The sequence below is a fragment of the Anarrhichthys ocellatus genome, unplaced genomic scaffold, assembly GCF_004355925.1.
Source record: "Anarrhichthys ocellatus isolate YVR2014 unplaced genomic scaffold, GSC_Weel_1.0 scaffold9, whole genome shotgun sequence".
NCBI lineage: Eukaryota > Metazoa > Chordata > Actinopteri > Perciformes > Anarhichadidae > Anarrhichthys > Anarrhichthys ocellatus.
Window position 1 is genome coordinate 1893204 of NW_022280039.1, and position 22211 is coordinate 1915414.

General features: G+C 43.0%; 1 protein-coding gene across 4 annotated transcripts in view; it reads right to left on the reverse strand.

The window, feature by feature from the left end:
• Nucleotides 1-22211, reverse strand: part of kiaa0825 (KIAA0825 ortholog) — a 109360-nt gene that overhangs the window by 63738 nt on the left and 23411 nt on the right. For 3 of the 4 annotated variants that reach the window (XM_031848863.1, XM_031848861.1, XM_031848865.1), the window contains exons 10-19: nt 16096-16370; nt 14603-14753; nt 12331-12521; nt 10362-10568; nt 10149-10259; nt 8326-8465; nt 5416-5595; nt 2490-2720; nt 2096-2400; nt 1738-1844 (exon numbers count right to left, since the gene is read on the reverse strand). In XM_031848863.1, the coding sequence (XP_031704723.1) occupies nt 1738-1844; nt 2096-2400; nt 2490-2720; nt 5416-5595; nt 8326-8465; nt 10149-10259; nt 10362-10568; nt 12331-12521; nt 14603-14753; nt 16096-16370 (1898 nt within the window). Of the gene's footprint in view, nt 1-54; nt 272-1737; nt 1845-2095; nt 2401-2489; nt 2721-5415; nt 5596-8325; nt 8466-10148; nt 10260-10361; nt 10569-12330; nt 12522-14602; nt 14754-16095; nt 16371-22211 lie in introns of those variants that run through there. The other variant, XM_031848864.1, reaches the window with a different exon arrangement.

A 22211-nucleotide genomic window follows, 5' to 3' on the forward strand; every position in this document is an offset into this window, starting at 1 on the left:
TCTCTCTCTCTCTCTCTCTCTCTCTCTCTCTCTCTCTCTCTCTCTCTCTCTCTCTCTCTCTTCCCCTTTGTAATTATAAGGTGGCAGAAACGGTGTCGCCTGTCAGCCAGCCATTGGCTGCTTGACATTGAGAGTGGCAAAGGAAGAGGAGTCCCCTCTCGTCCATGTACATTGCCTCATTCTTTTGCCTGGCGGCCCGGCGTTGGTGTTGTCTGCGATGGTGGCTGTGCATCCGTGTCAGCACCTGCGCTGTATCCTTTCCTGTCCATCACTGTGCAGGTGAAGCAGATGATTGGATTCAGTCAGCGGGGTGATTAATGAGGGCCCCTCCGGATTTGGGACAGCCTATCAATCATGTCATTAGGGCCAATGTGCCCTGAAAGAGGCAGACCTCCGCCAAGGAATAACTGCATTCATCTTCATCTGTGTATGCATCCCGTCAGCCCAGCCAGGGTCACCATGATGGAGAACAATAATCTTCTCCTCTACAAATTACTTTGCAAAGACAAGGTGGGTGGCGTGGGGAGGGGGGGGTTGCTATTGCGAAAGGAAGGAGGGAAAGTGGGATGAGGGAAGGGCTCAAAAGGGGGCAAATGTTCTTTTTTTGAGGGGTTTACTCCGTGTGTGTGTGTGTGTGTGTGTGTGTGTGTGTGTGTGTGTGTGTACATGAGTGAGATGCCAGTAAGTTGAGTGCCAGTTGTTTTTGGAGTTATTACACTCACTCTCTCTCTCTCTCTCTCTCTCTCTCTCTCTGACACTGTATTCTGATTGTTTACAAGCCAGGCGTCACTTCCCTGTGAAGGTTAGTTTAATGAATAGTAATGATCCCAGTGAATGCCTCCGACAGGTGATACATAATCACTCTTCTTTCACTTTTCCTCTCAACCCCCTCCCCACCTCTCTCTTCTTTCTCTTCCCCCCCCACCCCATCTCGTCCCTTCTTCCTGTTACTAAAGCAGACAGCATTTCCGAGAACTGGCCATGATCAACTCACTGTTTTTCATTTCATTCTACTTTTTGTTTTTTTAATTGTACATGTCGTGTTACGACGCTGAATCCCCTTTTTATGAGGATGGATGTATCCAAAGTTTGTTATGATGAAGTGAGCAACCAGAGGCGCAATTTCTGGGAACAAGCTACAAAACGGCGAGCCAAAGGTCACAGATCAGCCCAAAGTGAAAGCTATTTTCCCATCACTCCAGCCTGCAGTCCGCTCAGTCGGACGACATGTCCATCATTTACCACCACAAACAAATCTGAGGTTCATTGATCTTACTCATGAAGCTTTTCAATGAAAAATGATCTCGATGATACGATACATCAGAATTGGAATGCTCAATTAAAAAAAGCATATCTAAGCTGCATTCTTTTTCACTGGTTTATTCAGTATCTATATTGAATGTCAAGTAGCTGACTACGCCATCAGTCAGTGAGATAAGTTTGAACCACCTCCTTCATCAGAGTATCAACCCTCGACCTCCATCTTATTATTGATAAATCACTAAAATGATGTTCTGGGAAATTAATTTCATAAAAAGCTGTGTTACGATCAAAATGATCTGAATGAAATTATACTTAATTTTTTGTTGAAGGTGCACATGAATAATCAATACCAATTGGGACTTATGATGGATATATATATAGCACTTTCCTGTATGCATGAAAACACCAATATAAACTCCATCAATACCATTCTGACCTTGACCTGTAGCTACATGCCTGCAGTGGATCTCTCACCTGTCTGAGCAGAGCTTCCGGGCCTTCTGCAGCTGCATGTTTGTCCACTTGGGTCTTTTTTCCTCCAGAGCCTGCAGCACTTTTTGCACTGTAGGTTTGGGAACACCCTGTCAGACAAACAGCAGATCATTAAGGTAAATAAGTAAACGTCAGATGAGTTAATGGCACACATTAAATCAACTATGAATATGATGAAACCAAGGTATTTGGGTTTTTAAACACACACATATACTGTATATATAAGTAAGCAGTTTCAGCCAGTACACTACCTTACCCTAAATTGAAAACAGACTTCCTACTTATTAAAATAGATAGTTTTGTTATTACTAATTTGTGTTACATTAACATTAGGCCTTACCTTCTGTTGAATGCCCATGGTAGCCTGTAGGCACTCAGCCAGTAGGTACAGGGGTTCCTTTACGCCACGGTCCAGTGCCAGACCACTGATCTGTTCTAGTGTGTCTGAGTCCTCCAGGCCCTGGATCAGACAGCCTAACAGGGCCCAGAGTAACAGGCCCATTAAGCGCAGCTGCCGGGCATGCTGGGAGAGGTGCTTCTCTGCCACTTGGAAGAGGAAGCGGATGGGGAGAGGCATGGACGCTACGGCCAAGGGCAGATTGGTGAAAATGAAGGACAAGGCTTGAATGATTACGGATATGACAGCTGGAAGAAAAAAGAAATGTTAGTTTTGGAAAACAACCCTACAATGTCTTGAACCTCACTTGAAAATGTGACACATAGTTTGTGCGTACTCTTAGTGGCAGTCTCCTTTCCCTGTGCTTCCAGTGGTGTGTAGTTCCACTCCTTGGGTATTTTAGCCAGGACGCTCTCTGGTACATTCTGCTTAAACGAGGCTCCACTGGGCTCCTCTGTGGTCTGCCAACCCACGACCATGGAGACCAGGTGCACCAAGAGGCTGTTGGTTGACTTGGTGACTATCGACCGCACACAGCTGATCACAACAGGTACAGCCTGTGTTGTGTCTGACAAAAACGGCAAAAGAAAGCAGTAATTAAAGAAGGGTGGCTGAAAGAGCATCACATTGAAGACTTAAGACTATACTAATTGTATAATGTATGTATCGTTGATTTTTAGACTCAATTGGAAAAAAAAATAAAGGCATTAAGCTGAATCGTACATGAACAAATTAATGATATGCCGGGTTCAGACTACACAATATTTTTGCTGTCACGATGGTCACTGTGTCAGATTAATTGTAGAGTAATAAACACTTGCTAAGACTTGGCCGAGAGACATGACAGACAACATGCTGGTCCTCAACAAATCAGAAAAGAGGTGCTAGGAACCAACATCCAGTAACAAGACTGGTAACAAACAATGGCGGAGTGTATGATGCTGGCTGTGGAATTTCACAGTTCCACCTAGCAGCACCATTACTCCTTCGCTTTGCCATGTTTACAGTTGTGCGTGTATTGGTCAAAGTCACAGACGTGAGGGAACATGGTGTGAAAGTAAAAAAAATCGTAGAATCCAAGTCTCTCGTGAGGGGCCCCAGATGTAACGTCGGTTGTCGTCCACTATGACACATTACACGGGATAAAATGATCGGGCAGGCTACAATCAGGCTGATATTGTGTCGTCTGTATGAAGGACTGAAGCCTTCATACAGCCGGAAGCCAATGAAGTAGAAGAAACCCAGATGACACAGATTATATTGACTCATTTAGAGTTACAACTTTGCCATGGAAATGTTCTGCTTTACCAAGTTAACTAAATTCAGTGTGATGCAGTTTTTTTAACTGTGTCCGACAATGGTACATGTGCCATCTGACAGACCGACTAGGTACTTTAGAGAATGAAGAGTAATCAACTGCAGAAAATGATGTCCAGTTGAATTTATTAAGCAGACATGTTGCACGAAAAACTCTTTAATTATTTTAAAAGTAGTCATGCAGTACAAAGACGTCTCTCAGTACATAATGAAAAATGAGGCCTCATACTAACATTTAATACTATTCTATTAAAATACAGTTTTATCACCGTACTAGGTCTTAAATCACAAAAGGTTTGAACTTGTAAACTTGTCAAAGACCAGCAGACATGCCATATTATTGACATAAAAATGAAGGGTAGATTAAATTTTATGATTGCTACCAAATTAGAGTGGGTTACATAATAGTCCTCCTAGTTATAGCGCACTCAGTCTGCGTCACATACTTTTTCAAACAATGAGAAAATACAGAGACAATACAGAGAAATATCTGCGCAATAATCGAGTAATGTCAACTTGAATTCAGATGTTCTCGATCAAACCGAGGTGGCCTGACACTAGAAATCGTAATACCTTCTCCAGGTGCACTATGTCTTCCGTCGCTTTGCCCTTTCATATCCCGCTCATATTGATAGCAGAGCAGCTACGGCGTGAAGTTGTATGGCACCCATAAACTTCCTACAGCTTCAGCTGTAAAACCAAAGGCTACGACAGAGAGATATAGTGCTCTGAAGGCACTGGAAGTGCACTGAAATCTCCAGGGACGTTTAACAAATGTGTGACCTCAGACCCACAGAAAAAGAGGAGAGCGGAACAGAAAATGATATAGCTTTTCGAAGGAGATGCGCTCGGTGGCAGGTGAGACCTAGACCTATTTTTCAAAGTCACTTGGTTCTCAGACTTTATACCGCCCGCTACCGTATTGACTGGTGTATTGATTCGAAAACAACTGCTACCATGTGATGAAACACCAGTGTAAGTGGAGAAATAGTGAAACTCTCGACGTAATCTATGAAAGTTAACTCAGTGAACAGTTTAAATAGAAATGGCACTAGGGGTATCCTGTAACCAAAGTTATAATACAAAGATTTGGCAGAGTCCAATAATTAACCTAATTACACTGTGAGGATAAATGATGAATGGATGACTTTCAGAATTTCTCTCTGGCTCACTCTATCTCCTTTCTGTTCTTCCCCTCTGTCGACCCCTCCCCTGCTCTGTCTTCATCCAAATACTCTTCTCCAATCACCCTAATTTATGCTACAATAATTACCACTCACCCAGGATATAAAAATCACCACCAAAAAGGGCTCCATACTCAACAGGGGTTCTGATTAAGCTCTGTATCAAAGCTTGTACCAGAGAGAGGCGGAAAGAAAGGAAAAGTCGGGGAGTAATTGCCGTCTGTGTGACAGTATATTAAAGTCATGCTTCAGTACACGTGCATGCAATGTCAACACTGACCTGGATTATATTTTCTCATAAACATTTTAATATTTATTTCATATTATCTGTGGGCAGCTTTACTCTTGTATTTAGAAACATATCTAATACATTTTGAGAAAATGTAAAAATCTGTTTTCCAATTAATTTTAAAGTGAGAATGATCCTGACTTGATATTTTATCATTACTTCATAGTGAAGAACAGAAAATAAACAGAACACTGCCCTATGATCCAAATCACAATGAGCTAATGAGCTATGAAAATACTTTTGTAAAATGACATTAAAGTTGCTCTCATGGAGTAAAAACGCATTTTTGGTCACAACAAATAAACATGCTATTTAATAACATTTAGTGTTTAATTTCTAATAACATGAAAACAGTATTTCATTTTAAATCACACGATGTAAGGTAGCGCAGTACTATAATTAATTAGTCATAGTCAATCATCTGTAAGGACTCCTGAATCACAACATTATGCAGCAGCTGGTTGCTACTTTACCTGCCAGTGTGTACAGATGTTCCCAAATGTGTGACCTTTCCAGGTATGGTTGAAGGATCTGAGTCAAGGCCTTGGGAACATTATTCAGGCAACTGAAGAGGTTGAACAATGCGACTTTTAAGTCATCGCCTGCCTTGCAGCTCTCTGCAGACACCCCTAAGCAGCTCTCTTGGCAAAAATCTGAGAAGAAAAGAGTCAGTCTGAGTCAGTGAGACACTTCCGGGCACAATACAAATAAATGTGTGGGCAATCAAAATGTCAAAGAATTTATGGAATCTGGATATTCATGAACACTTGTCACGCAGACACAATCAACAGGATACACAAAGAGATGAAGAGGCTTACTCATATGCACATATGGTCTCAGTTAGGGTGTGTGTAGGTGAGTGTAAGATCAGAATGTTTTTTGAATTACGATTCAGAAGATATAAACCTTATGGAGGTAGGGAGTGAAAGATATAAAACCCTATCCTATGAAACAGCATCTTGATTTCTTCGCACAAAAACACATTGGAAAATGTCAAGGCTGCCCAACCTGACACATGTTAACAGAAAGGGTGAACAAAAGGCATTGTGAAATAGAAGGGGAAGAAAAACCCTCCATCTGTGTTAGATGGAGATAAAAAAAAACAGACCAGAAAAAAAAAAAAAACAGAGAAAGAAACCGATTTCAAAGGCGCTGCAGCACATGGAGACAGGAAGTGAAAAGGAAGAGGTTTTGACAGGATGTCCTTGTGGGGGTTGCTGTCTGAGCAGAGGGCTGAGGATGGAGGTGTGTGTTTGTGTAAACCATATGGATGTCTATATATGTGTTTTGTGCGCTTACAAGTGTGTGTGTGTTAAGTTGACAGGGGTTGCTGAGGAAAGGCCCGTTGCTCCAGAGGTGGCAGACATCCAGCGGTCTGTCAGTCTGCTGTGTGGGAGATGACGGATATTTGAATAGGAGAGTGTATGCAAGCAGCAGTCAATGAGGGGGCGCTGTGATGGAGGGCAGCGCAGCTTCCTTCTGACTAATGCTGGACTATTTTAAAATAACAGGGCTAAATTAACTCCTGCATTACAGGGACAGTAATAACATCCACTTTGATTAGAGGGCAGGTAGGAAACACTGCCACCACACTCAAGGTCCAGATGAGACTCATCCTCTATCTCTGTCCCTCTACGTCTCTCTCCTTTTCTTTCACAATAACACAGACACTCAAATGTGGTCAACCAACCTGACCTACAATCAGTCTGTTATGCAACATAATGTGGGTTAAGACGGCATCTTGTTCTCTCCCTGTCTGGTATTTGGTCCTTAAAACGCAGAGAAAGTGTTCTGGATATTATTGCTGTGGCTGCAAAGTTCCAAGGAAAACGAGGTGACTAACATTGATTTCCACTTGGGGTGCTGGAGAGCATGGCAGGTTAACTAGGTGCCTCTTAATAATGATCCTATTATGGGGCAGCAGATGGCTTCAGAAAAACTGATGACAGTGTGCCGGCACATCTCTGTGGAGTTTCCACTACTTCTGCAGCACACAATAATTCCAGTGGGTTTTTGTTTCTAAGTCGATTTCTCGATTACTTTTTTTTTTTTTTTTTTTTTTTCCCACGCTGTCTTTCCCTCGCTCTCCGTCTCTAAGCTTATCCAACCTTGATACAAAGCCAATACAAACACCTGTTTATCTTCCGGACAACCAGTCAACTAGTCACAAGGGCCCTCTCTGCAAACCTCTGTAATTGGAAGCAGACATGCTGATGATAATAAAAAGGGCTGTGTGTGGGTTTGTGTGTGTGTGTGTGTGTGTACCTGAAGTAGCATATCTTCTGATTGAGAGTGAGTTGTGCATCATTATTGTAGTGTATTGTATTGTAAATGTGGAGGAGGTGTTATCCGTCTGCAATAGTTACATTTTCAAATTGTCAGACAATGGCTAGGTCATTCAGTTTGCTAGCTAGCTCTGGAGCAGGTTAGTTTGCTTTTATTAGGCAGATTCGCTGTATTTTAAAATAGGCCACAGAGCAACGACACAATTGAAAAAGTGCTAGTGAAGAAATACTGTCCCAATGTTTCAACAGCAGCTGACTTTAGCAATTACTGTAACAACAATAATTCAATTAGATAGAACAGAGTCCAATTGAGGCAGTTTGTGACTCACTGTATTATCTATTAGTAAGTTCAACTCCTAATGAATAGAGTACCATAAAACCACTCCGCCAAATAAATGTATAGGGAAATGCGACGGCTTGTGTGAGTGCGTTCAAGCAAGCTGTTCCTTCTGTCTGTCTGCTTCCTGGTTAATTAGCCCGTCACCGTGATAACACGCGAGAGTCAGCGCTTCTAGCGTTGATTTACGGCAACGTGCGGGGAGAAGCATTGCAGAGCTTCTGAGCCAGACTCAGACCGAGCGGGAGAACGAGACAGTGAGAGTTGTTATTAATGAGGTCGCTATAATGTGAATTAATGTGCGAGTGCACAACAGTCTTTAAAGGTTAGACTGTTGCCGGTGTGGAGGGGAGAAGAACGAAGGGAAAATCTTTAAAGGTCAGCGTGTGTGCTCCGCCTGGGCCTGTTTTGTGTTTATTACTGCTCTCTATTGATTTAGTGATGATGGTGACCAAGGTGAAAATGATGATGATGGCAAAGATGCTGATGATAACTTCATAAAATGGATAGAGCTCATCTAAGGTCTGTATAACTCGCTTAAGGATCTTACAGCACCATAATTAAGAGATTGGTAAACATCAACCCACACATGGCCCCTGCGGGAACGACTCTGTGGGTCCAGTGTTATAAAAATATTAAAGAATTAATGAAAGTGGCTCAAGGAATGACAGCTCAGCATGTACAGCACACATACACACAGACACTGTTCCCATCATCCATTAACACATACCAATCCCTGTACACCTAAAAAACTGACTTACGCGAGTTTTCCAGGAGAATTCTGGGCAGGTGACAGTCTTTGTAAAGCAGCATTCGCAGTAGCAACCTGGGATTGCATCCTGGGTCAGAGTTCAGCAGCCTCAGCTGACATGCAGAGGCCGCCTGGCCCATAAGGCCGTCTCTGAGAGCGGAAAGAAGGAAAACAAAGTTGACAGTTCTGCAGTGTCAGGTGAGTATACAGATAGCAGTCCATTTAGCAAGGAGGGAAAAGCTTCACAAGTGAAAGACAAGCGACTGAAATCACAGTTGTCTCGGATGACAATCTGGGAAGAAATAGTGTTTATGCTACAATGGTAACTTCCCTCTGTGTCACTCACTCCTGATATGAGCTTAGTCTGCAAATGCCTTAACTCTCGATTACTTATAGTGTGCACTGGGAAGGAATTAGCTCTAATCTCGGCCAGCTAAAACCAAATTAACATTTGGGAGACAGCCAAATACATGAATATACAGCAGTACCCCCCTCCTACATCTTTTGTATAACCAAGAGGCTGCAGCCAGCTGTGGGTAATGAGCCGTATCCTTGGTGTGTGTGTGTGCGTGCGTGTGTGTGCGTGCACCCTTCAGAGCCTGTGCTTGTGGTTATGTATGTGTGCAAGTGTGAGGGCATGCCGAATTTGTGTGTGCCTGCATATTACTTTATACATCTCAATAAAATCTAATGGAAGGAATGGACAGAGTTTTTCTAAAGAGCGAGGAGGTGGGAGGGAAAGCAGGGGGTGTCTGCCCAGAAATTAAACATTTCATTTGAAAGCCAGAGCAGGGTGCGCCCTGCTGCTTGACTGAGGAAAACTGTGCCTCAATCTGACACTGCAATATATGATGTCACTAGGACCGCAAATCCAGAAGAAATCCTCTTTTAACTGCTCTGATAAATCTACCCGGCTACAGCACAGGGTCAGCTTACAGAACCAAGACACACACACACACACACACACAAAGGCAAGAAGAAAGATGCATGAGTGTGTGAATTCAGAAACATACGGCCAGAAAACATAACTTCAGATACTTTCTTTATAGCCTGTAATGCTGGATGATTAATTTATGTGCGTTATGGTTTCATTATTGTTTTATTTAATAACCATAACAATGGGTTTTATTTTAATGGGCTGCGGAGAGATGTGGCCACAGAGGCCAAAGACTGGATGAGGACCTGTGGAACTGGCGGGCCCCCTGGTCCCCTGAATGCAGGAGGAGGTGGGAGCAAAGAAATAAAGAGGTCATAAAAATAAACTAATTTCAGCTCTCCAATACTTAGGAGCATGAGAGTTTGATTTGTGCTCCATCAGCACGCATGACATCACCTTTTGGCAGTGAGGGAGATGAGAGGGGAGGAGATTGGAATCAGGGGTGGGGGGGGTGGGGGGGTGATTGACTGCACCTTGGAGGTCATAACAGTAACCGTACACACATGTACACGTGTATGCATGCATGTACACATTCACACACATCACAGTGTACCCTGTTGACGCCTCATGTGTAAAGCCCTCAGCAACCATCAACATAAACAAAATCAGTGTTAGCAGCTACAGTAGTTTATTTATTATTTTTTTCTTTCTCAGCTTGCATCTGTGTTATATTACCACAGCAACTCTAGCTTAAAGCCCTGAGCAACGGCTAAGTGTGGTAATATATCCACACATAACTCACACACGCACATATGGTTCTCTATACAGTGGGTGGAGGTGTGTGCGTTGGCTTAGCATACCAGAGTGTGTGTGTATGCGAGTTTGTGTGTGAACTTGCTAATGCATACTTACTGTATGATAGGTGATGGATGGTACGATGGGTGTATTTTACATACCGTATGGCCTGCTCTGAGAACAGGTCAGGGTTGATAGCATTCAGCCAGTGGACAACATCACTGTCAGGCTGATGTGGCGTGGATTCTTTCGCAGGATTATTCATAAATATCCTGAAGGAATTCAGATCACAAATGGTAATTTTGAACAATTCATCTTTAACTGAAAGAATCTAACTTACGGTTGGATAACAAAAATATACTGTGCATACCAACCTATACAGCGAAGATAGAGGTGCAGTGACAATGACAAGGACTGTCAGAAGTTGGTCACACAGGCTGTGGATTTGGTACAGCCAGTCTGATCTGCCCGCTATTATGGCAATTGCTGTAGAAGGACTGGAGCGCACCAAGGCCTCGGGACTTTTACACACACTCCACATCAGCTGCTCCACATATAGCAACAATGCTGTAATGTCACATCTTAGACACAGAGTAAGGAAACAGAAAAGGTGAATGTATAGATGAAAACGGAAAAGAGATGTGTGGGAATATGTGAGAAGAACACACAAAGAGAAAGAGAAAGGCACTGAAAGCAAAATCCCTGTCTTCAAAGACTGCGTAACAACAATACATCATGAACTAACAGCCTCATTGCACAGCCAGTCAGATAACAGAACCTCCTGGGGATTTTACTGTTGGAAAGTTAAGTATACAATGGGCTTTGAATTTCACAATAAAAGTCTTTTACATTTATAGCCCCTAAATCTGTTTCCTCAATTGGTCGCGGAGAGCTGCTCATCATCTCTCATCTCCTTATGGTCGCTCTTCCCATGGCCTAAATTGTTATTAGACACACAGAGATGTGCCGATACAGGTGAGGTGAGGCAGCGTAAGAGTACCCATGTGAGTGCTACACACACTGGAAACTTTGAAAAGCCATCTGTTCAGGCTCGCCTTACACTTTACAAATGTCCCTCTAGAAACGCATGCATTTCCGAAGCAACATAAACCTGGCTGTATGTGTTGACATCCTGCGGTGCTACACATGTATAATGCACTTCATCTTTGTCACTCTTTCCTCCTCTTACCATGTGTCACAGTTTAGCCTGTTCATTGTCTTAGTTCAGCTATTGGGAGGAGGAAGAGGATGAAGAAAATAATCCCCTGAGCCTGTACAAGGAGTGGGCCTATGACGCGCTAACACTCCGTCAGACCACCTCCAACATTGGACCCACAGGAGCTGAGTGAAACTAGGCTAACAGTGAGAGAGGTTAAACCATGTAGGGCTCTCTCTAGGACTTCTGATGTAATTTAGCATTCCATCATTCCATTATGTATAGCCAAGCCTATAATCATTCATTAATTCATGTTGGCTATACAAATACATGTGAGAAAGGTAATGAGAGAATCATAAAGTTAAAACATAAAAGCAGAGGTCTACACATACAATTTATAGTCATGACAATCGTCAGGATGTTTTTTTTTTTATTTTGATAGAAAAGCAATATCATTCCTGGGGTTTAAAGTACAAAATTGACCTCGCAAACAGTGATGGAGAAAACAAAATTTACCTCAAGGTCCATTTAATAGCAATTCTGGAGCTCAAGTGAAATTAGCCAACTTGGAGTTGTAGTTGTACCAATTTCCAGTTTCTTCTAAGCACTTTAAGCATCGAGATTACTTTCTCAACTACTGTTTCCAAGGTCAAGAGTAATCTTTGAACCACAGCCGATAAACCAACGCAAGTGAGAAGCCCTAAAGCAACAGTCAACTGACTGTCTGGTGAGATTGTTTTCTCAGTTATCATCCTATTATATGTTGTAATTTTAGTCGCCCAAAATGTATTACAAAGAGTGACAAGATATGAATAGAATTGAGGCCAGGATGGCACATGATAGAGCAGTCAATCCCAAAACCTGGGTCGGGACCCACAGGTGGGACGCAGGAGATTTTAGTAAATAGTTTAACTGATTAAAGGAAAGGAAAAGAATAAGATAGCCTGTTAGCTCCGCCTGTATATGCTTTCAATAACACATGCATAACTAAGCTGTGATTCGTCAAACATATATGTTGTGGAATTGCAGAAATAGCATTCAAAATAGTCAGGAATGTTTATTTATATTTAAATGAACTTTTCACACGGTTTATAGATAAGGCCTTGTGAATTGGTACTTGATGGTTTGTCATTTTTTTTAAAGTAGGTGCCCACATAATAACTTTGACAAACACTGTGATGGAGTACCTGATTTGCATGTGTCTCTTGTACGAAGGACGGGCCCTGGCATATCTTTGCACCAGCAGCTGTAAAGTCTCTGACAACACCTGGCCGAGCACCTCCTTGGCCGTCTCTGCCGGGAGCACCGCCCACAGGTCGCTACGGAGCCCACACAGGAAGTAGAACCACATCTGCACCGAGAAAGAACAGCGCTCACCCTGTGGAAGAAAGGGGTGGATGGCAGGGGGGGTGGGGGACAGGTTGCAGATGATGAAGATATATTGTGATATGGATATTGACAGTGAAGCAAAAACAGAGAAAACCAAGAGGAGAGGAAGATAACAATAGAGTAATAGAAAGAGAGTGAGAGAGAAAACATGAAGGAGAAGAAAGAGAGGGGGAGACAGAGGGAGACAGAGACAGGTCTGTCAACACCAGGATGTCTTAGTGGTCACGCCACCTGCACTCTGCACCTGGGTTTCTTCCCCCACTGGGATTTTAGACTACTTTAAAGTCCTGAACTGGAGAACACATCACAACACACACTTGCACGCACATCCACGCTCACATGTACAGAGAGAGAAAGAGAGAAGGGGAAAAATTGAGAAATTCACTGAATAAAGTGAGCAAAGACAAGTGACAGTTAGAAAAAAGAAAGACAGACAGACAGAGAGGGGGAAGCACTGATGAAGGAAAATAGATTACTATCCTCGCCCAAACTCCTCCTGTTTAACCTCCTACAATAAACGGCTCCAGCGGATCGAACGTGTGTGGCGGAGATACCAACACACCCAAAACTTCCGACTGTCTTCAATCTTATCATGCCCCAGAGTCCCTTTTCATTTTATTCCCACTTCACCTCATCTATCTCATTTTTTCCTTCTCTCCTTCCTCTCCCCCCTGGAGGCAGTCATTTAGGGATCGGTGGTTGATGGGGAGCGTGACCGAGCTCTATGTCCGGGATTAGGCAGCCATACCCGCCTGTGGACACAGACGTTGGATCCAAAACAAGAGCAGCCACAACCATATGTGTGGTTGGACTTTTTAAACCGTTCACTCAAGTCAAACTTGATTTAACCAGCCAGGTCATTTTCGAACAAATTCCTATTCGAAATGATGGCCTGGCAGCAGTGAGGACTGAATCTGGGATGGGAGAACTGAGGATTGGAATTAAATTGGAAACTCTTAACCGCTTTTTCTTTCTCAAATGAAATGCAGCATTTGGCTCTGAAGGCAAAAATCCTGACAAGGAAGGTAGCCAAGGTCATGCTCCATACTCCTTTTGATCGCCTTAACGACCTCGTGTGTTGTTTTTATAGCATATTAAATAGTTCTCTGCTTACAACTATTCATGTGTCCTTTACAGGTCAATGTAATATAACAAAAAGAAAGAAAATAAGAGTCTCTCATGGAGCTGCACTGAGCTGTAAAGGAGCAAAGACACAGGGCCAGGGAACCAGGAGAAGGAAGCCGCATGCTACACAAATAAAATAGATATGAAAACATAGATACATACATAAACACCAAATGAAACGCACAACCTGAGATGCTGCTGCACACCCACACATACGTACATTCATCTGTACAGACGCACACAGGCATGCTTGAACAAAAGCACACACCTGCGCACAGCAGGTCTGTCTGACACCAGTGACCCAGAGAAGGAGGGAGGAACAAAGGGGGAAAAAAGGCAAAAGCAGGGTAACGTATGAAAGAGAGAGCAGGTTTAGATTGGTTTAAGGGCATAAAGGTAGGGGAGTTTCAGAGGCCCTATGCTGTTTCCAGACAGTCCCAGCGTAGACTACAGACTTCAGACAGCTGAATCCCTGGAGCCCTCAGGGCAGCATGGAAGCCACAGATGTTCTCAGGGAGCTCTGAGTAGAAGGATTGGTTAGAAGCGGGAGAGTGGGAGGTAAAGGTGTATTGTGGGAATGAAAAGAAGAAGTGAGAACGCTCCAGAGTATAATTCCTAGAGTTCCTCAAATCTACAGAAAAAAGTCGACTAAGACACGTGGCATTAGAATTTCCACTTTTTACAATGAAAGGAATGAAATCAACACCAGACAATACTGCAGATGTTTTATGCGTTAGTCTTTTTGATTTGGGGGTAAATAAGTAATACTCAAACAGGCTCCGCTTATACATCTTAAATGTCAAAAACTTTAACCCAGAGAAGATTATGAAGACAGTTAAATATATTTTATTGTAATAGTTTAGCATGGTGTAAGTTTTTTTTAGGTGTCTTGAGCGAAAAATAATTCAACCTGCTAGTTTTTAGGGAAACGTGATGACACTTTACCTCGTAGAAAGGTTTGGGGTCAGCCCAGTGGTGACTCTCTGCGTCTTGAAGAATGCAGGTGGAACACACCTGGATACAGTAGGTGGTCAGCTGATCTCTCAATGCCTCCACTGTATCCTGGTACTTCTGAATAGGCAGCAGGGTCAGGGGTCTGGGCATGGGGGAGAGAAACAAACCTTTAACGGCAATGGAGATATAAAATCTATACTGCATATGGTATATGAAGAAAGAAGAAAGGGACCGCTGGGGTCAAGAATCCAACAGGGCACAATCCTGTAATCCAGACACATAATTGATTACTGTATATTCAGGGAGCTATCAAACAAACAGGAGGTGAGATGATTCCATGAAGGAACTGATGATTTATTCTAGAAGTTAAGTTTGACATTCCGTATCCATTAAATCTGCCAGCCTTGATACTTTCCAGAGAGAGGCAAGATTTTAACAGGGGTGCAGGAGGTGTAAAACCAGTGTAGAGAGAAGGAAGTGCTTTATGACTGGAGGGGGCACGATAAGAGTGCAGGTGGAGGGGTGAAAAGGGCCAGAGGTGGGACAACAGGAGCACTGAGGGCACCAGAGATGCCTTTAAAAGGGGATGTGTGGAGAGCAGAGGTTAAGGGGGTATTATGGGGCATAAAAACTCACCAGCTGTAGACACAATATGGGTGTCATTACCTCCTGCCAATCATTTCTACTCTTTTTTTTTTTACTTTCTGGTCCTCGTAATCTAAAATGTACAATTTGGCTTGTACACTTTGAAAGAAGGAATCTACCTACATTTATATAAAAAAATCACGTGACAATACAAACAGAGCAGCTGGAATGAGTTGTGATACACTGATTCAGTCTGTGGCACAACGGTTTGTAATGCAATTCAGTTTATTATCTGTTGAGCAAGCTGTCTGATTAGGTTATTGTGGATAAATTGACAGCGGTTCGGAGATGATTGAGTAATGTTAAAGATGAGGATGTTGGCAGCAAGGCCTGACTCATCATTTTGACATAGCCCAATGGCCTTTACAGTCACCATCTGTAGGTTTGTATATTATATTTGAAGTATGTATTTATGTATTGCTGCTGTGATTATAAAATATAGACAGTAAAAACCTAATTTGCCATTGATACTAATCTCCATGTTTCTACTGATTAGTGCAGCCAGTCAGCATCACTCACTCACACAGACATACATGTTCCCCACGGCTCAACTTTAATGTTGTTGTTCCTTTTGAAAGGCAGCCATAACTGTAACGTAAAAGTTTGGGACTCCCAAATTGTATTTCAATTTATTCATTGGGGTCACAAGATTCAATCAATAAACAAGAACAATTTCTGTATTTTATCCAAGGAATGCTGGAGTGGATGGAGGGACAGATAGAGAGGATGTAGGAAAACAAACACATACATCTATGCATAGCAGCCAATATATTATTTCGCTCCCATGCCATAACACCCACCAACACACACAGACACGCCTGCATACACCCTCTCCTTACACTTTAGCTGCAGTATTTGAATCTTTCAGCCTGGCGTGGTAGTGCTCCAGTCGTTGGTGCACATACATGCAAGTGGCCAGCAGAGCAGGCAGGTTCCTCAGAGGTGCAGAGGATGGTACCTCAAGGGCCCTCTCCTGCAAACGGCGCAGCATGGCAAACACCGCCCGGCTACATGCCTCCACAAAGCTTGATCGCACCTCCAGGAGAGAGCTGTCCCTGCAGGCTGCTGCCAAGGGTAGTAAGGCATCCAGCTCCGTCATGATTGCTCCACAGAACTGAAGGGAGAGAGAAGGCAAAGACAAGATAAGATGATCTCAATAACAGACGGGGAAACCAGTCACAACTTCTGCCTCACCATCGACAACTCCACTCTGTCTCCCTCCCCACACATCCGAAACCTTGGAGTCATGTTCGACAGCAACCTCTCCTTTGAACACCACGTCAAACAAATCACCAGAACTGCATTTTTCCACTTAAAAAACATAGCCCGTCTCCGCCCATCACTCTCCTCATCTGCTGCTGAAACTCTGATCCACGCCTTCATCACCTCCAGAATTGACTACTGCAACAGCATTCTTCACGGCACATCATCCAAAATCCTAAATAAACTCCAGTACATCCAAAACTCTGCTGCTCGCCTGCTCACCCACACCCGCGACCACATCACCCCTGTTCTCCAGAACCTCCACTGGCTCCCCATCCCACAACGGATCCAATACAAAATCCTTCTCCCCACTCATAAAGACCTCCACAATCAGGCCCCCTCCTACCTCACCGACCTGCTTCACCACCACACTCCATCCCGTCGGCTCCGCTCCTCTGATGCCAACCTCCTGTCTCTTCCACTCAGGACCAAGCACCGGACATGGGGTGACAGAGCCTTCTCCATATCTGACCCCTCCCTCTGGAACGCTCTCCCCAAACACATCCGAGACTGCACTGACCTTTCCATATTCAAATCTCAAATCAAAACCCACCTGTTCAAAACTGCTTTTAATGTGTGACCACTATTGTGTATTTTATGTTTTTAGTCTATTGCTTTTATATATGATTTTAATGTAAAGTGTCTTTGAGTTTTATGAAAAGCGCTATATAAATTAAATGTATTATTATTATTATTATTAAACCTGTCAGTAAGAGGAAAAACATCAGAGAGCGACCTCATTAGATATAAATAATGGAACATTTGCAGGGAGTCATCAGAATGACAAGGATTCAAGACTGAGCTGAGTATTACACGTGCATTTTTTTTCAAACCTTGTGCAAGCCACGTTACAGCTGAAAAGCAAACATCAGTGCAAATGTAGAATACAGATGTCTAAAGACATTCCCTCCGCGTGAACTTTGCTGCTGAACTTGCATAATTGGTATCATCAGGTCAAATACAACCTTTACTTCTGAGAGTACATCAGCACTTGTCTAATTTCATAACGGCATATATCATGTTAACCACATTCAAGCAGAAATGTTACAGTACATAGGCACAGGTGGGGATTCAGATGTGCTGAAAGGAAAGAAAAAGAAAAGGTCAGGCAAAGGTGAGAGTGAGGAAGGGAAATGGAGCCGTTTCAGCAATGTAAAAGACCTACATCTTATTCTATGAACTGACAGAGCAACAAGTAAGACTGATTTAATTTATCCACATATGTCCTGGAAAAGGCCTAAGGACAGGGCTGATCACATCATTCTTCTTCTAGTGTGTTTGTGTGTGTGTGTGTGTGTGTGTCTGTATGTTTTATGATGGTGTGTGTTGCCAGTTCATGCACAAAATAAACGCACATGTACTGAAACATACCAGTTTATGTATTCTTTACATGTACTGTTCATACATCTGCAGAGAACAAGATGCACACAAGCACATCTTGACACCACTGCCCTTTCTACCTCATGTGCTTCCCATTGACACACATTGAAAACAGCGAAAGATGATCAGGCAAGTGCCAAGGAGTCACATGTGTCACACGTGTGTGTGAGAGTTCATACGCCTCCAAATTTATACACCTATACATGTGAGTTATGAGTCAGGCGGATTCTTAAAAATACTTTAAACGAAGCACATTTCCCTTATGCTACCAAGCCAGGTCACACTGAGGGGAAAAAATAATCACCATAACTCAGAAAACTCTATGCCAGTTTAGTCAATCAATCAATCACAGCATGTGTTACTTGATTCTGGAGTCACGCACTCTATTACTTGACTCACTATAGGAGCTGAATGGGGAGTTCGACATTCTGTCAGATCGGGGCTCCAGTGTGTGTGCACAATTGACAATCTCACAATCTCTTTACACAATTTTCTCCAAGCTTCCAATGGGGTTAAAAGGCCTGTGAAAAATGGCCGTTTGGGCAATTAAGTGAATATCTGACTGTATGTAGTCATTAGGAGCTTAGCTTTGAGAGAGAGAAAGCAGAGGCATACACACAACACTCAGCATTAGCAGAGTGATGGAGAGGCCCCGGAGAAGCATGTCACACACATGAAGTGTTGGTACAAACACGAACACAAACACACACACACACACACACACACTGAGCAGACAGTCATCGCCACATGCACACCTGCGCGAAAACAACCACACACATGCATCCACACTGAAGTCAGACTGAAACCTTAACTAGCTAAGATCAAAGCCCAGAATCCCACCAGGACCATTGCAGCAAGGATTGTATGAAGTTTTTAAGTGCTGGGGAGGCCTGTTTGTGCGTGCAGAATTTGGAGCAGGCAGACAAGTGGTGAACTGAACATGCAGGTGAAGTCTGCATACAGAAAAGGCACTTCTGCTGCCTTAATAGAGAAGTAGATCCTCATTTAGAAGGGCCCACCCAAACAAGGAAAGCTCAATCCCATGTTCTGACAAGAGGGCGAGTTCCAGCTGTTGAACAGACGTATTTGGCATTCAACTCTCAACTGACTGCCAGTGAAAAAAAGTACACAATCTAAAGTACTCTGATGGATGAACAGTACCATCACAGCATGCATATGTATGGTAATACAGACAGTGAAGTGGGTTCACATGGAAAAAAAAGCGAGGATTGAGGTCTGAACATATGAATATAAATGTGTGAAATATTGATCCATCATAATGCCTTTGAACCGGCCATATTTCATGCTTATGTCTTGTATAGTAATTTGCTCTCTGCTCAAACACCAGAGCATGTGTCAAAAGGGGGGGGGGGGGAAAAATATATATATAATATCTAACGGTCTCGTCTTGGATGTCTGTCTGGCTCGGTGTTATTGAATGCAAATGCATGCATGTATAACCTTTGGGCTGAAAGGCTCTCATCTTTGAAGCGTTGACCTACACATAAATATGTTGTACAGGTTCTGAGCACAGACAAATTCTGACACTTGTTAGCAATGAGAGCCACAAATACTGTCAGGGTAAAAGGGCTAGAGAAGAAGGGGAGGGGGAGGGGGAGGGGGAGAGGGAGAGGAGGAGGAGGAGGAGGAGGAGGAGAGAAAGAGGTGAGGCAGTAATGATAAGAGTCTGTGCAATGTGCAGTGCAGGGTAGAGTAGTGGGGAGCAGAAGAGTTAAAAGAAGGTGAGTGAAAGTGAGTTTCAGAAAGTTTAAGAAGGAAAAGTTGTTCAGCAATGGTAAAAAAAACAAGTAAAAAAAAAAACAGGATTGTGTCATTCTAAATTGAAGTAAATATATGGAAGTCCAGCTCTGAACAGTGGAGGACCTTTGTAGAGTTCGACACTAAGCCTGGTCTCACATCAGACACTGGTCTTCCTCCTGAGAAAAGTCAATCTCTGGTGTCTACCTCACCTCTCCCTGCCATTTCCCAGGCCCTCTCTTCTCATCTCTTCTCTCAAACTGTCCCGTCTTTATCCTGCTCTCTGCCCTGGCCTCTTTGTGATACATCCCTCTATCATCTGTATACTCTATACTTTCCCCAATTTAACACTTTTCTCTACACACCATCTAGCCCTCATAATATCCCCAAATTGCATATGGGTTACCCCCTGTCTCTCTTTTGTTCAAAAAGTCCTCCCCTCAAGTAATGCTGATGATTATTTCCAAGGCCCTCTCTGATCCAGGGTGTCAACTGTGTCAGTCCCAAATCATTTGGACTCTCTATTGTAGAGGGGGCTTTCCGCTAAGGCTACAAACCCATTAATCTCCCGTGGGTCTAGGCCAGGGGTGCCCACACTTTTTCGACTTGCGAGCTACTTTTAAAATGACCAAGTCAAAATGATCTACCTACATTCAAAATGCTGAATACCCGAGGACCTGCTGGAGACTGAGCGTCGCGTTCAGCCTAAAACTACCACCGAGGAGGAGATGGAGGTATTTAACTATTATCCACCAAATAATTCAGTTCAGAACAGTTTTAAGGTCTTAAATCCATCAATTGCCTAATTCCCAAACTCAGGTGCAGGTGAGATTTGGGTGTGGCTATAATTACCACAGTACACGGGATGCAACATATTAGCATTTGAATATGAATTTGCAAACATAGACAGCTTAACAATGTTAAAAGGATCATTTGTGGAGTTACTTGCAACAGCTTAAACTTTTGTTGTGACTTGTTGCAAGTCCACTTAACCACAGTCTCCCCCATGTCGCTGTGTTGGGCTGCTGTTTCAGTAGCATCAAAAGGGGATGGCCAGTCTTCAAATCATACTTCCGGTGTCCGATGTAGGATGATGGGGTAATATACTCTCACCAAACTCCTGTCGTGTAAACCAGTAGCATATCTGACCTGTAACATTGGATTCAGAATAGATTTTGTCCGTTAGCACTTTTCGTAATTTAGCTTAGTATGTTTGGTGCCACCATAATAATTTAAGGATTACCAAATCCCTCCTTGAATATCAAATTGTTAGCATGGATTATTTACTGAGAGTTAAGTACAGTACAACTTAGAGAGCTTTGCTTAGAGGAGTGATATTTTGAAATATAGTATTTATAATCATGCAGTTGTAAATGAATTAACTATGTAAAGTTTGGGGATTTACTCTAACTTCCTACATTAGGACAGTGTTTTTATGCTCTCATTCACTCACGCATCTCTCTGGCTCCTACTCTATCAGCTGACAGTGGGCGATTTCGCCACGGCCTCCCTCAGCCAATCATATATTTCCCGTTAAACTTTAAAGACCTGTTCTCTTCTGTGCAGTCAGCTGTCATTTCAGTATGAACCGATGTGACCCCTCCTCCCCATTCATCATCACATCCGGTGCTCAAGGTTTCTTCCACTGAGGGCAATCCCACTCCACATGCCATCATCTAGATCTTCAGCCTGCCCCTACTGCCTTCAACAACTCCACCAGTGTCGACTCTCCAAAAATTTTACTTTACTTTGCACAATTTAATAAATGTATTTGTTCACTGTAAATTAAGGTTTTCCTGATTTAACAACCTGTGTCTCCCTGTATAAGTGTGTCAATTATCTCCCGGTGGCTTCAGTTCTCCTATTTATTATGTTTTTTGTGATGTATGTCATGTTATTTCAAACTAATTTGCAATCATAAGAAGCGTCTTTGTTGGTGAAATGTTTCTTATATACAAAGAACAATTACTTATCGTCAAACTCCAAAAATATAGTCGAGTAAAATCTTTTAGGTGTGTTTTCTAGAAACTACAGGTCTGATGAGGAAAGTGGGAACAGGTGTGTAGGTGGGAGGGGATGTCATGTGACCAGGACTGGCAGGTCTGGGGAGTGAGCAGGGGCTGGAGAGAAGGACAGAGAGCCAGGACAGGCAAAACCACCAACCCACTACCAAGTCTCTGCCCTCCCTCGAACTTCTCAGACAGTTCTAGGCCATGTTTGTAGACCTGCATTGTTCAGCCAGGTACTAATAAAGGAGGATGAACAGGTGAGGGACACAGGTGTATGCTCACGCAGAGGGTGAGGAGTGACAAGTTTGGGTCTAATACATAGTGTTGTATTAGACCGGTGCGTGCGTTTGTGTGTTTCAGTTTGTGCAAACATAGACCAGCTGAGTTTTACAGACGTATAATGTGATCAATCATGTGTGGGAGAAAAACAGTGGCTTATAGTGTTTGTATCTGTTGGTAGGGTAGAAATGGTTTAACATGTGAATGACATGTGAAGCACACACACAGAACCCCATCTCTATATCGGGGACAGACCAACAGGGGAT